Below are 15183 nucleotides of genomic sequence, written 5' to 3'. Positions count from 1 at the left end.
AGCAGAGCAGAGCAGAGCAGAGCAGAGCAGAGCACAGGACAGCACAGCACAGCAGAGCAGAGCAGAGCAGAGCAGAACACAGCAAAGCAGAGCGCAGCAAAGCAGAGCACAGCAGAGAAGAGCACAGCAGAGCAAAGCACAGCAGAGCAGAGCAGAGCACAGCAAAGCAGAGCACAGCAGAGCAGAGCACAGCAGAGCAGAGCACAGCAGAGCAGAGCACAGCAGAGCAAAGCACAGCAGAGCAGAGCAGAGCACAGCAAAGCAGAGCACAGCAAAGCAGAGCACAGCAAAGCAGAGCACAGTAGAGAAGAGCAGAGTAGAGCAGAGCAGAGCACAGCAGAGCAGAGCACAGCATAGCACAGCAGAGAAGAGAAGAGCAGAGTAGAGCAGAGCACAGCACAGCAGAGCACAGCACAGCACAGCACAGCACAGCACAGCAGAGCACAGCACAGCTCAGGACAGCACAGCAGAGCACAGCAGAGTACAGAAGAGCAGAGCAGAGCAGAGTAGAGCACAGCAGAGCACAGCAGAGCACCACAGAGCACAGCACAGCACAGCGCAGCACAGCAGAGCAGAGCAGAGTAGAGCACAGCATAGTACAGCAGAGCGCAGCACAGCAGGACACAGCACAGCACAGCAAAGCACAGCACAGCAGAGCACAGCGCAGCACAGCACAGCACAGCAGAGCACACAGCACAGCACAGCACAGCACAGCAGAGCACACAGCACAGCACAGCACAGCACAGCAGAGCACAGCACAGCAGAGCACACAGCACAGCACAGCACAGCACAGCACAGCACAGCACAGCACAGCACAGCACAGCGCAGCACAGCACAGCACAGCACAGCACACAGCAGAGCACAGCACAGCACAGCAGAGCACAGCAGAGCACAGCAGAGGACTCCAGAAGCAGCGCTGCCTCCCATCCCATGGTGGCAATGCCAAGGTTTCAGATGCTCACCACTGAATCCAGCTGGGGTCTCCAGGCTGGCATGGGTACCTTCTGTGCCAGCACACCGGCCCTTTCTTATGTTTTAAGAAATTATTCTCTGTTTCCAATCATAAAGGTAAATTTGTAGGTTTAACTTCCAGTGTCAGAAATAAATGATCTTGAAACCACGTTGTTTTGAAAAGATCCAATCCTAGTGTTTGAGGAATGGCCACAAACCCAAAGGGATATATCAGAAGATGAAGGCAAAAGCATACAGAACGAGAGTGGCACAAAGTACAATTTACTAGAGACTTCTATATACAGATGTTGTTCTGGGTGTCAGCAAGATGCAAGGCAGGAGGGAAGAGTTTACAGGCAATGGTAGACAGAGGTGGACCATGGCAACAGGAATGTAGCTGGGCTGTCTTTTCTCTCCTTTTCTTTTCTTTTCTTTTCTTTTCTTTTCTTTTCTTTTCTTTTCTTTTCTTTTCTTTTGCTTTTTTGAGACAGGGTTTCTCTGCGTAGCACTGGTTTTCCTGGAATTCACTCTGTAGACCAGGCTGACTTTAAACTAACAGAGATCCCTCTGTCTCTGCGTCTCTGCCCCTCCACCCCTCTACCCTTCTGCCCCTCTGTCTTTCTGCCTCTGCCTCTGCTGGAATTACAAAGGCATGTACTGCCACTGCCCAGGCTGTAACTGAGGTTTCTAAAAAACATGTCAAACACTAGTCAGTTAAGAAGAAGGAGGAGGCACACACACACACACACACACACACACACACACACACGTATACATGAAAGTGTGTCTGACACACTGCTCTTGGCTACTGTCTTAGGAACTTGTTTTGTCCTGCTGTGAAGGGGGGAGGGTATGTGCCAGGGTTGTTGTAACCAAGTGGCTGTGGTCCCTGTAAAAGTGTAGGTGAATTTGTGCTGAAATGAGTGATAGATGGCTGGTGGGGACACAGATATGTGTTAACCACTTTGGACAGTAATATGTAATACTGCCCCCCTATTTTGAGACAAAGTCTTTCTATGTAGTCCTGGTTGCCTGGAACTCACTATGTAGACCAGGCCAGCCTCAAACTCATAGAGATCTTCCTGTCTTTGACCCCTAAGTGCTGGGATTAAACACTTCCACCTCCACACCGGCATAATATGTAGTACCCGTGAATAATATGTAATACATATAAATAATGTGGATATTATTACCCACGAAACTGAACCTTCTCATGTCCTCAGATCTAATTCCAAGTGTTTGCCAGAGAAACTTCCCTATCTTCTTCTAGGAGACACACCCAAGGATGCTAGTTGCAGTATCAGCTTCTCATGATGAAAGTAATAAAAGTTATAGAGAAAACATTGGGCAAAAAAACATTTTGAGCTGGTAAGGTATAATTTATATAAACAATTTATTGTATATATTTGTTTTATTATAATATTTATTTAGTATAAACTCTTGGGACAGGGTTTTGCTATATAGCCCTGGCTGCCCTGGAACTCACTATGTAGACCAGGCCGGCCTTGGACTAACAACAATCTGCTTAGAACTGCCTCCTGATTGCAGGGATTACCAATGTGTACCACCATGCCCCATAAGCTTTTAAGGAGAATAAGGGTGCCCGAGATGAAACCCAGGTCCTCAGGCGTGCCAGCCAAGCTCTGTACTAGACTTTTTAAAATTATCATATGTTGGTTAGAAACATGCGCTGTGAATAAACTAAAACATGAGTTTGAAATTTAAAGTTGACCCTCCATATTGCCTCCAGTTTTGTGACTCAATCCACTATAGACGGGAATACCAAGAAAGGGCTGAGGCTGTGGTACAGCCATAGAGCACTTTCTAGCATGTAGTCCTGCATTTGGACTCCAGCGTTTACATATCTATAGTTTAAATTTTTAATTACTTATATTATTTATTTATTTTACATCCTGATTGTAGTTCCTCTTCCACCCCTCCTCCCAATCCTTGCCCCTCCCCTACTGTGCCCCCCTACCCCATCCACTCCTTCCTTTCTCTTCAGAAAAACGGAGGCCTCCTATGGATAGCAACCAGCCTTAGCATATCAAGTTTCAGTAAGACTAGACACATCTCCCACCAGTGAGATTTTTTACATCTTTTTATACTTTTATATTACCTCCACAGCTGAAGCAGGGACCTTGGCAGGCCGTTCAGCTGTTCACTCTTCTGTTACCAAATAAAATGCCTAGATTCATGCTTCCCTCCTTGGGTCCTCGTTCTTACTCAGCTTCTTTGGATCTATAGATTGTAGCATTATTGTTTACTTTATGGCTGATATCTACTTATAAGTGAGTACATACCTTGTTTGTCTTTCTGGGTCTGGGTTACCTCACTCGGGATGATATTTTCTATTTCTAAAATATTTCTAAGCATGTAGAGCCTTTGTAGGAGCCAGACATGGTGGCACATACTTTTAATCCCAGTGCTTGGGGACCAGAGGCAGAAGGGTCTCTGTGAACTCAAGTCTAGCCTGGTCTACAAATTGAGTCCCAGTTCTAGACTAGCCAGTGGGGTACACAATGAGATCCTGTCTCAAAACACACATTCACACCCTCACCATTCATCCTCGGACTTTATTTGGTGTTTAATAACTTGTAGGCATTCCTGGAATAGCATCTGCCCTTCAATTCATTGGCATCTGCTTCCCTTCTCCTCTAGCACTGGGCCCAGTGGAAATTGCCCTCACCATCATCTTGACCTTTCTTACCACTGGCTCAGTTGCCATTTTCCTGGAGGATGCTATTTACTTATACAAGAACACCCTTTGCCCCATCAAGAAGAGGACTCTGATCTGGAGTAGCTCTGCGCCCACGGTGAGGATGCTGGAGCCTGGGCCGGAGAGGAACTGGAGGGGGGCAGGCCCACGGTGAGGATGCTGGAGCCTGGGCCAGAGAGGGACTGGAGAGAGGGTAGGCCCACGGTGAGGATGCTGGAGCCTGGGCCGGAGAGGGACTGGAGAGGGGGTAGGCCCACGGTGAGGATGCTGGAGCCTGGGCCGGAGAGGGACTGGAGGGGGGCAGGCCCACGGTGAGGATGCTGGAGCCTGGACTGGAGAGGGACTGGAGAGGGGGCAGGCTGTCTTGAGGGTTCTCATTTGCTCCAGAACAGAGCTACCTGCCAGGACTATGTAGCACTAGTGACATGAACTGATCCCTACCTGTTTGCAAGGCCAGCCAGTGGGTGAAGTATTCCATTTAAAGGGCTATAGAGGGACTGGAGAGATGTCTCAGTGGTTAAGAGCACCGACTGCTCTTCCAAAGGTCCTGAGTTCAAGTCCCAGCAACCACATGGTGGCTCACAACCACCCATAATGAGATCTGACGCCCTCTTCTGGTGCATCTGAAGACAGCTACAGTAAAAATAAAAAAAATAAAGGGCTGTAGAGACAGCAATTCACTGGGTACCAGGAGATACCTCTTTTTCTTTCCCTATCACTGCTGTTAAAAGCAGGCCATCTTCCAATACAGACATTTATTTCCACAGGGTCACACTCAATGTTGCCCTTTTGCTGTGGGCCTGCCTCATTTCTTTGTTATGACATAACACTCTGCCTCTGAACCACAGCTCTGGCAACTCTAAGTCCTTTTAAAGCTACCAATGCAGAATCTCATGGGACTTGGATCTAATTTATTAAATTTAATAAATTAAATTAAATTTATTGTTCTTTGCCAGTTGGAATTTTTTCATTTCTTTTAAAAATGCATTATATTATTATTATTATTATTATTATTATTATTATTATTATTATTATTTCTACTGGTAGTAGTGGTAGTAGCAGTGTGTGTGCCCATGATGGGGGAGCATGCATGCCATAGCTCACATGTTCAGGTCAGAAGACAAATTTGTGGCGACAGTTCTTCTGTCTCCTGGTTCTTTTTTTGGCTCTGGGTGCAGAGCCCAGGGCCCTGTTCTTGCTCAGCCACCGACCAAGCAGCTAACGAGTGGAAGGACCCAGGCCTTCCACACACAGGTCTGGCTTCTTTGAGCTCTTGCTACAAGAAGCTTGGATGGTCTTGCCCCTGCCTTAACCTGTGTCCCGCTCTTCTGCAATCAGGTGGTGTCTGTGTTCTGCTGCTTTGGTCTCTGGATTCCTCGTGCCCTCACACTTGTGGAAATGGCCATAACCTCGTGAGTGTCTGGCCCCACCCCCACAACTAGGGCTAAGCATTACTTTGGGGTCTCTTTCTGACTCCCAAGCCGCCAGAGTCCATGCCTTTAAGCCCCGTTGACATGACTCTAGCTCTTGCTGACCTATCCCTAAAGTGCGGCTCCTGGATTCTGCTTGTGCCCACTTTCCCTTGGTGAGCCCCATCTCTCCCTGAAACCTTCCTCTTTAGCAGCAAAGGTGTGTGCCTGGGTGCTCCCACCCATGTGCTTGCGTTTCTCTCCCAGGTTTTATGCCGTATGCTTTTACCTGCTGATGATGGTCATGGTGGAAGGCTTTGGTGGGAAGAAAGCAGTATTGAGGACACTTAAGGACACCCCAATGAGGGTGCACACGGGTCCCTGCTGCTGCTGCTGTCCCTGCTGCCCACCCCTCATACTTACCAGGTAAGGCAGGAGAAGGGCATCCCAGAGGGACAAGTGAGCATGAGGCTCTATAACCCCAGATCAAGGCTCTTATTAGGACAAAGCCAATAATAAAGGTAGACACCCACAACCAGGAACCCCAAACACGGGGACAGCCCCAGGGGAGAGGGAAAAGGAGGAAGAATTCTTAAGTTTCAGCTCACTACTCTGCTTATTCACTTACTTTATTGTTTTGTTTTGTTTTTGAGACCAGGTGTCCCTACTATGTAGCTCTGGCTGTTGTGGAACTCTGTAGACCCCAGGCTGACCTTGAACTCACAGGGATCCACCTGCCTCTGAGTGCTGGTAGTAAAGATGTGTTCTATCATGCTCAGCTTGCACTGAATACTTTAGTGGCAAAGAGAAAACTGTGCCTCTGGGTGCTTGCTTCCCCCTCTGTCTACTTTGAGTAATGAACTTGAAAGTCAATACTTCCTGCTCAAAAGCATCATTGGAGGCAAGGGGCATTCCTAGGGCTCCCAACATTCTCCACCTTGCCTTCATCCACAAGACATCATTTTGTCATGATGGAAGCCCAGCTTTAGCCCTTAGCGGGTGCAGGACTAAGCTTCCCTAGGGTGTGGTTCATGGATCCACTCTCTTCCTCCCTCAGGAAGAAGCTCCAGCTGCTCATGCTGGGCCCTTTCCAGTACGCCTTCTTCAAGATAATGCTGAGCATAGTGGGCCTGTTTCTCATTCCCGACGGCATCTACGACCCAGGAGAAGTAAGCCAGGAGACAGCGGCAAAGGCTAACACTTATCTTTGGGTTCTGGAATTAATATAGGAGCACTAGCAACACAGGGACAAGGGCTGAGTGGCCACAGGAGGATGGCTGCCCAGAGAACAGGGTGGGAAGAGATGAAGTCCAGGCGTTGGGGCTTTATCATATCAGCTTTCTTCACGTGGAAGAGGGGAGACAGAGACCGTTTGTCCTCCTGACTTCTTTCTGGCCTGTCACTAGATTTCTGAGAAGAGCGCAGCTCTCTGGATCAACAATTTCCTTGCTGTGTCCACCCTTCTGGCTCTCTGGTCCCTGGCCATCCTTTTCCGTCAAGCCAGGATGCACCTGGGTGAACAGAATATGGGATCCAAGTTTGCTCTGTTCCAGGTAACTACCTGTCAGAAACGGTGTTTGCTGGGGTTAGGACCACCGGAGGCAAAGGCAGACCCAACAGTCTTAACCTTTGGGTTTCCTGGGAGATTTGGAACATTATCTCCAACCCTTCCACTTTATCTTATTTTGTTTGCCTTTCTGTTCCACAGTACCACCAACCAGGCTTAAAACAACAGAAGTGTATTGTCTATTGTTGCACAGATCTAGAACCTGGAAACCCAAAATCAAAATGCAGGCGGGGCTGTAATCTCACTGGAACCTGCCTGGGAGAACCCAGCTTGTCACTTCCTCTCTGGAATTGGCCAGCAATCCATAGTAGTCCTTCCTTGGCCTTCTTCTGTATTGCTCCAATCCTTGCCTCCATCACCACATGACCTTGTCTATAAATCGGCCTCTATTTTATGTGCTAGATGCTACTGGGTATCTGATGGTGGCCATGAAAGAGGGAGATAAGTTGACTATATATATATATATATATATATATTAAAGAGCAACCCTAATGAATATGAGGCAGAAACAGGATTATAATTTGACTAAAGAAGGAAACTGTGCCAGGCGTGGTGGCGCACACCTTTAATCCCAGCACTCGGGAGGCAGAGGCAGGCGGTTCGAGGCCAGCCTGGTCTACAGAGTGAGTTCCAGGACAGCCAGGGCTACACAGAGAAACCCTGTCTCGAAAAAAAAAAAAAAAAAAAAAAAAAAAAAAGAAGGAAACCGCACCAATTTTCAATAAAGGTTAAGGTTAAGTCTTAGTCCTCCCACTAACATATCTAATGGTATGCCTAACCTGCACTGACCTCAGGCCCAGGAGTGGCAGGTCTCAGCCCCTCCCCTGTCTCTTTTACTCTGCAGGTGCTTGTCATCCTGACCGCCCTGCAGCCCGCCATTTTCTCCATTTTGGCTAACAGTGGGCAGATTGCTTGCTCACCTCCCTACTCTTCTAAAATCAGGTCTCAAGGTATGCACTTAGGGCTCCTTTCTGTCTTGAGGGCGAGAGCAACTGAGAGCAGGTCAGGGGAGAAAGGATCTTGGAACAGAAGTGGGGGCCAGCCTGATGTCTGCTCAGAATGTTCAGGAAGGATCCAAGGAATCAGGTGGAGGCTCCGAGACGACTACTCTTTCCTCTGATCACAGAGAACTTCCATACAGCCAGCTTGAGGCCAGTCCTAAAGGCTGAACCAGCAAGTTCAGTCCTCATCTCGGGACAGGACTGGGTACGGTTAGGAAGTACGCTATGCAGAGTAAACACATGGACTGGTCTCAGATCACAGAAGCCAGAGCCAAGTTCTGACTACCATTAGTCTGCCTTGCTCCACACAGCAGTTTAGTATCCCTAAGTCCTGGTTCGGAGGTAAACTGGAGTCGTTCAACTTGCTTGTTAAGGCTGCTATGGATTCCTCCCCTGTAGCACAGTGTAACTTCTTGTCATGTTCCACCCCACACTGCAGTGATGAACTGCCACATGCTCATACTGGAGACCTTCCTGATGACAGTGCTGACACGGATGTACTATCGAAGGAAAGATGACAAGGTTGGGTATGAGGCTTTTTCAGCGCCAGACCTGGACTCAGCACTCAAAGCTTGAGGAGAGTGGCTTGGACTCTGGGAGACACACTGTCCTCCTCAGAAGAGCAGGCGGCCTCTCTGTCCTTCAGCCTTATCAGTGGTTAAGGCTCCCGCTGGCAGGGCAGGTTGGCAGCTTCCATGTGACATAGGGATGAAGTTAAAGTGCAGTGGGCTGAACCTGTTTTGAGTCTTTCTTGTTTTTTTGTAATAAATGGTGAAAGCTGTGAGATGCTTGCACAAGACACACTGCTTCTGTTGGCGCCACTATTAACCCTGAATACGTCAAAGGTCACCCTCAGCTTCTGCACAGAATGAAGGGGAGAAGAGTACATACATGGTTGATGCATGGTTTATTGGCTATAAGAATGGGAGTAGACCTTAGCCGGGCATAACAGCACCAGCCCAGCTTCCCCAAGCTAGGCTCTGCACTTCTCTCCTTAGGAGTGTCAGTTGGCTATTGGGAGGTCTGAGGTCCCTTTGTGCCAGCCTTTTGACTTTCCAGTAAGAACTGAAAAGTTTCTTTTGGGAACAGAACTGCTAGTTAATATGGTAGTGATATGGAGGTATTGATATTAAGGACAGAAAATTAGGATGCAAAATCAAAGGAACTGAAAATACAAATAAGAGCCCCCAGTACTTAAAACATTACATACTTTATACATACATGTATGTCTGGTCAAAACCACAGGAAATTGAAACACCAGGCAAAAACACATGGCCTTTATTTGGCTGAATGACAAAAGCCAATACAATTCTGCACAAAGTATTAGACAGGAACGTGATACACTGAACTCGGAGGCAAACTCCCCATTGCACTGGTGATGTCATGGGTGACTCTTTCCAACAGTGTTTTCTGTTCAGGAGCCTTGATGCAAAACACGCAACCAACCAACTCTAACTGTTCAGAACAGTCACTTTCTCTAACAGGGTGGAAGGCGTTCACTTCAAACCTAGTGAAACCCAACCTGGGTCATCTAAATGTTAATCCTGGCATTTCTGTTCTCTACCCCAATCTCATGCTGACAGAAAGTTCTGGCAAACTGAATATATTTCCTTTTTCTTTTAGGAGAGTTAACTTTTAATAGTTTAAGTCCAAGAACATGTCCTACTTATTTATTTTGAAAAAATAGAAGCTAGGGACCATTCTTTATCCCATGATAATCTATTCTGTGAGAGAAAACAATCATTGTTATGACTTTGAAAAATACCTTTAAAAATACTTATATTGGTATGTTTAAAAAAAAATACCATTAGTCTTAAAACATTGTTAAGGAAGCTTTCTTTGAACTGTGTGGGTTCAATTTCGACGCATATGCTGACAGAAATCTAGAAGGAATGGCTTAGGGGGATTAAACCAAAGCTAGAAACAGAATTGATTTTGGAAAGGATTAAAAGGTTGATAAAGAACAGATTTCAAAGACAACAGGTTCCAGAACGGGAGTTACACAAGCAAATGTGGGCTGGAGGTGGGCAGTGACAAAGCACTTGGAAGAGCCACTGTGGAGGGACGTCCTAGACAGCTGGTCAGATGAGCGGCCTCAAGAATAACTAAGGTGCTGCTGAGAAAAGTGACCAGAAAGGTTCTCTCACTCTTTCTCATCAGGATTTTCGACCTCCTCAACCCCACCCCTTCCTCACATTAGGGTCTCAGGCTTAGCTCCCAGGAGTGGCTGCCATGGCACTGGTGCTCCATTTCTACAGTCTCTAAGTGGCAACTTCTGTTTTCAGTCTCCTGACCATGCCAAGGTTAACTGTCGCACTGGCTCCTCCTCAATACCGGCTCCAGGGCTCCTGTCTTCAGCCTCCTCCCAGGGTACAGAGGCTGTGAGGCCAAACAACGGGTCTCCCGGCCCTTCCGTGCTGCTTGCTTTCTTGTACAGACTTGGGGAAAACAGCTCTATAGCCCAGGTTGCACAAGAGGTGGATTACAGTCACGGATACAGCGTTACATGGCTTACCCACATTTAACTAGATACACATAGCTGACGGTGCACTATCTCAACAGCACCTTTTTCTAGCACCGAGGAGCACACTCACCCTCAAGTACCTACCATGCAGCCACACCCACAGCGTTTTTGCTTATGTCTAAACTATCTGAGAGTCAGAGTGTTAGGAGATAGTAAAGGGTGATAATGAACATAGGCTAGTCCTAGCTGGGTTAAACATCTTGTCAGCATAGAAGCTCTGTTTGGGACCCAGGCAGTTGACTTAAATGACTACATGGGGGAAAATCGCACACAAGCAGCTCCCTTTGCATTTCTGCACGGCACACCTGGGTGACATGCACTGAGAGAACAAGTAGGTGAGTACCAGCAGTGACGTCACCACCTCTATATACCAGGGAGAATAAGGCAGAGAGAAACGGATCCCCGAAGAGAAGACTAAAGTAGAAAAGTTAAAATGAGCCACACAGCAGGACATAATGTGAGAAAAGACTAATTTCAACAGGTTCAGAGAAATGATTCCAGGCCAAGGCCATATGGATCAGATCTGAGTGAAAGCAGCCCTTCATGAGGAGTTAGTAATGGCGTTCCCATGGGCCACTGGGACACCAGTGGGGCCTCTTTGCCCCTCTCCTCTGCTCAGCTTTGCCTAGGAGATAGTTTAGGAGCCTAGGTAGTCCTGCTTTGCAGGCACTGTGTGGTGCTAGCCTCAGACCCTTAGGCAGTAGCACAGCTTCCACCAAAGAGTGTCTAGGGAGGACTGTAAAATGCTTATAGTCCCAGCATGGACCAGTGAGGAGGTACAAGGAAAAAGAAAACGTGGTTTTCTTTGTTGAAAACAAGAAAGCTCCACCCCCACAAGGGGTATTTATGAGTGACAACTAGTAGGTCCTGGACATAAACAACTTTGCCCTAAATCCAGCTACAGGATAACTGGTGGTGATGAACGTGCTGGGCCATGTAGTGACATGGGGTGCCAGGGGAGCTCCAGCACCAGCTCCTGCTCAATAGTAAGTGTTGAGAGTCAGTACTCCTCCATTTGAAATTCTGTTTCCCCTTGGGGCCACCAGGCACAGGCAGACAAGAGTGCTAGCAGTTTTAAGTCATGCCTGCTGCTTCTGGAGGAGCACTAGAGGAAATCCCTGCTCGGTGCAGCTCTTGGAGCAAAGAGTCTCCATGTGATACTCTTTTGACTCAAGGATATTCTAAGACGAGCAGAGGTTGAGGAGAGCATTTCAGAGATCAGTGTTTGCGGTGCCTTTGCCTGCATGCTCTGTGAAAGTCTAAGTGCTGAATATGGCAATAAGCAACACGGATCAAGGAGCTGGTCAAGGGCGAGCAGCAGCACTTACAGAGCATCCTTTGTACAAAGCTGGGTGCGGTGCTGAGAGCAGCTACAGGCTGAGGGACGCATGCCCAGCAGAAACAACCTCAACTGCCCTTGCACTAGACTGAGTTTGCCCCACTCCTCTCTCCAACCACAGTAGCCCTCAAAATGTCCCTTCCTTTACAGGTGGGGTGCAGGAAAGAGATTGACAAGAGCTCCCAAATAATTGGGCAACAGAATTTTCTGAGAAGAGGAACACAGCAGAGAAACTGCACTAGATGTTCTGTGGTTTGGTTCCATCCCCATCAGTGTCTTCATGGACCCCATCGGGTCCAACAAGAAACTCCTCAGGGAGTAAGAAAAGTTAGGCTCAGATCTCCCCCCCCCCCCCGCCACGCTGACACGTGGGCGTGGGTGGGCAGGACACTCAGGGAATCTGGAGCTAATTCAGCTTTGAGATTTTTTTTTTAGGGAAGTTAAAATTATGATAGTCCCCAAATTGGCCATTAGCATGGCTCCCTGTTCGAAGGATCTGGCAAGCCACTTTGCTTCAGAACAGAAGGCAAGCACTAGTGTTCAGGAAGAAAGGCCCCTGGGCATTCCACGCTTCCTTCTTCTGCCCACTCCTCAGGGGCAAAAAATTAGTTCTACTTACTATATTTGAAAGACTACTTTTTAAAAAAAATTGATAAAAATGACAATTTCCCTGTCAAGATTACATGAGCATAAACAGTAAAGCAAAGTTCTGGGGAGGGAAGATGGATGCGGAGCAGGCTTCTAAGGTGTGGGCAGCCTCCTTGGTGTGGCTGAGAATGTCTCAGGGCATGGGCTGTTTTGGTTCCCCATTCCCAGGTCCTCTTGCCCCGGTTGTCTTTTCTTTGTAGATGTCCTTAGGTTTAGTGTTGGGATCACAAAATGGAATTCAACAGAGAGCCTCTGGAGGTGACGGGCAGGGGGGGAGAGAGGGAACAGGGATGAAAAGCTAGTCCTCTTCATCCTCGCTGATGTCACAGGTCACAGCCCTGCACCTAGAGAGACTTGCTGGGGAGGAAGACGGAGAAGTCTTGCCAGAGAAGGGCCACCGAAAGGAGGGGGAGGGGGAGCGCTCATGAGTAGGGCTGCTGCTGGGGCTCTGCTTGGGGCTGATGGCCTGCAGCATCCGACCTTTTCCCTCCTTCAGCATGTGCTTCTGGGGAGGAGACCAAAAGGAAGAGTTAGAAGATACCTATGGCCCACATGCGCCACCACCAGAGCCTCTGAAACCTCAAACCACTATGTCTCTCTCTGCAATTATTTCTCATTGCTGTGATCAAAGCTATGGTCTCAAGCATTCTAATCTCAAACACTAGCATTGACTTGATTCCCTAGCCCCTGCTGTGCTAACGTGACTCCAGAAGACAGGAGGGCATAACTGTAGTCCTAGGTGGTCTCCAGCTGTTCACAACAGTCAGTTCAGCCTTGACCTCCGTCAGAGACATCCGAGGGCTGCTTAGTGTGCAGTCCAAACGCTAGCAGAAACCGAGGCTCACTAGTGGATTCTTTATTTGGTTTGAGAGTGCTCAACTATTCCTCAGGACAGATCCCCTCACTGGGGAACCCACAGTGAATCTTCGGAGAGGAAGTTTTCTATCTGTTCTCTGTTTTTCCTTCTTTTCAATGTAAACCCAAAACATAGAAGTTGTCAAGGCTGATAAAGCAGCTGATAAAATTACTAGGAAATATGTCACTATAATAGATAACTTGTTAATTTTGATCTTCCTTTCTGCTCAAAGATTCTCTATTTTTTTTCCACTTCACAGCATTGCAATTCTCTTGAATTCACTTGTTTATAGACTGGAGGCTGAAGCTATTAGTATTACAAGTTCAAGACCAGCCTGGGCCACACAGGCAGTTCAAGGCCAGTTTAGGCCTTAGGGAGACCCTGTCTCAAAATAATAAATAAATAAGCCTGCTAGAGCGGCACACACCATTAATCCCTGCAGTTGAGAGATAGAGACAGGAAGATGACTGTGAGTTCTAGGCCAGCCTATTCTACACTGCACATTTCAAACCAACCAAGGCTACCTAGTGAGTTCTAGTCTCAAAAAATAATAAATAAACCAACCAAAAAACACAGGGCTGAGGTTGTAGCTCAGTGGTGGAGTGCTTGCTAGCATGTGTACTCTGCCCTGGGTTCAAATGCCAGTATAACAGGAACAAAAAGCAGTCCCCCTTCCCTGATATTATTCCCTCAAGTGTCAGGAAGGAAGGCTCGCACCAGTGCTCCTTCTGGACCGAACATTTCCAGGAAACTTCCAATGAACTCTCGGGACTTCTCCTCCCACTTCTGGATGAGATCAATGCTCTTCTCTTCCACCTTCTGCACAAACTCTTTTGATTTTTCCTCCACATCTTTCACTTTCTTCTTTACTTTATCAACTCGTTCTTGCAAGTGGTATTTCTTCTCCTAGAACAAGAGACAAATAAATTTTAAGAACTAATACCCAGGCTGGAGTGATGGCTTAGAAGCTGAGTACATCCTGCAACTCCGGAGAACCCGAGTTTGATTGAAAGCATGAACTTCAGATGGCTCACTCCTACCTGTATGTGCAGCTCCTGAGAGCTGTAACACCTCTGCCCCCACAGGCACCTGCACTCACAATGCACATAACCACAGACATAATTTACAAAAAAAATAATATTAATTTATAAAAAGAATACCCAACTTGACTTTGCCTACCATAAAAGAAAGAAAAATTTGGCTACTGATACTGTTTTCAAAATTAAAAATTCTGCTTTGCTTAATCTGCTCTTTCGTTTATTTAGCATAATAACAGGAAAAATAATCTCTGGATAGCCAGTCACCTCATATGAAAGTGTGATAATTCTAACTATGACAGTGAGGGCAGAAATAGATTAGCATGTAACCAAAGGATGTCAAGGTTTTCAAGATAATCTAATATAATGAAATAGAGATCTATCCAACAAGGCTCTTTCAGCTGGGAGAGTTCATGCACAAGATCATACACAGCACTTCCAAGCAGCAGCCAGCATGCCAGAGTCAAAATACTAATACTAGATCCTTAACTAATTCATGAAATTGGATACCACATCACTAGCTCATTCCATGATTTTAGACAAACTGACTTTCTCTCTGTGTGTGTGTGTGTGTGTGTGTGTGTGTGTGTAAACAGTTCAACATTAGATGTCTTCTTTAATTAACCGCTCCCCCCATCCCGCTTATTTTTCTGAGATAGGGTCTCTCATTGAACCTGGAGCTCACCAGGCCTACTAGGCTGGCCGGCCGCTGGGTTCCCAGGGATCCTCCTGTCTTAGAGGATGCGCTGCCACACCTAGCTTTTGACATAGGTGCTGCGGATCAGAACTCAGGTCATTACTTGCATGGCAGCCACTCTACCAACCAAGCCATCTTCTCAGTTCATGTTTTGCCTTTTATAAGTTGGAGATCTGCTTGCTCATTTGCAAAATGGCAAAGAGTTGGTTCTGCCAACATCCCTAAACATGAGTGTAAAATGGTATAAATGCTCTAGTGGAGAAGAAGTGATATTTAGTCAACTGTAAAGCACTATAATGCCTGAACATGCTGGCACTTGCCAGGTGATCCCAATGCTCAGGAGGCCAAGGCAAGAGGGTCACAAGTTCCAGGTCAGTCTGGGCTTCAACTTGAGAGGTTTTATTAAAGACACAAAACAAGGCAAAAAAAAAAAAA

At 47.0% G+C, this 15183-nt stretch overlaps 2 protein-coding genes across 2 annotated transcripts in view; one reads left to right on the top strand and one right to left on the bottom strand.

Moving 5' to 3' along the window:
* Slc51a (solute carrier family 51 alpha subunit) overlaps positions 1-8438 on the top strand; it is a 13309-nt gene extending 4871 nt beyond the window's left edge. The window contains exons 3-9 of the mRNA XM_021209223.1: positions 3613-3767; positions 5009-5082; positions 5347-5505; positions 6137-6248; positions 6486-6632; positions 7491-7596; positions 8087-8438. Coding sequence (XP_021064882.1) covers positions 3613-3767; positions 5009-5082; positions 5347-5505; positions 6137-6248; positions 6486-6632; positions 7491-7596; positions 8087-8223 — 890 coding nt within the window. The 3' untranslated portion in view covers positions 8224-8438. The remainder of the gene's footprint in view (positions 1-3612; positions 3768-5008; positions 5083-5346; positions 5506-6136; positions 6249-6485; positions 6633-7490; positions 7597-8086) is intronic.
* Positions 8439-8909: 471 nt separating this feature from the next.
* Positions 8910-15183, bottom strand: part of Pcyt1a (phosphate cytidylyltransferase 1, choline, alpha) — a 44895-nt gene continuing 38621 nt past the window's right edge. The window contains exons 8-9 of the mRNA XM_021209220.2: positions 13732-13920; positions 8910-12663 (exon numbers count right to left, since the gene is read on the bottom strand). Coding sequence (XP_021064879.1) covers positions 12457-12663; positions 13732-13920 — 396 coding nt within the window. The 3' untranslated portion in view covers positions 8910-12456. The remainder of the gene's footprint in view (positions 12664-13731; positions 13921-15183) is intronic.

Source organism: Mus pahari, chromosome 12, assembly GCF_900095145.1.
Source record: "Mus pahari chromosome 12, PAHARI_EIJ_v1.1, whole genome shotgun sequence".
NCBI lineage: Eukaryota > Metazoa > Chordata > Mammalia > Rodentia > Muridae > Mus > Mus pahari.
This window is presented reverse-complemented; position numbering and strand designations above follow the sequence as displayed.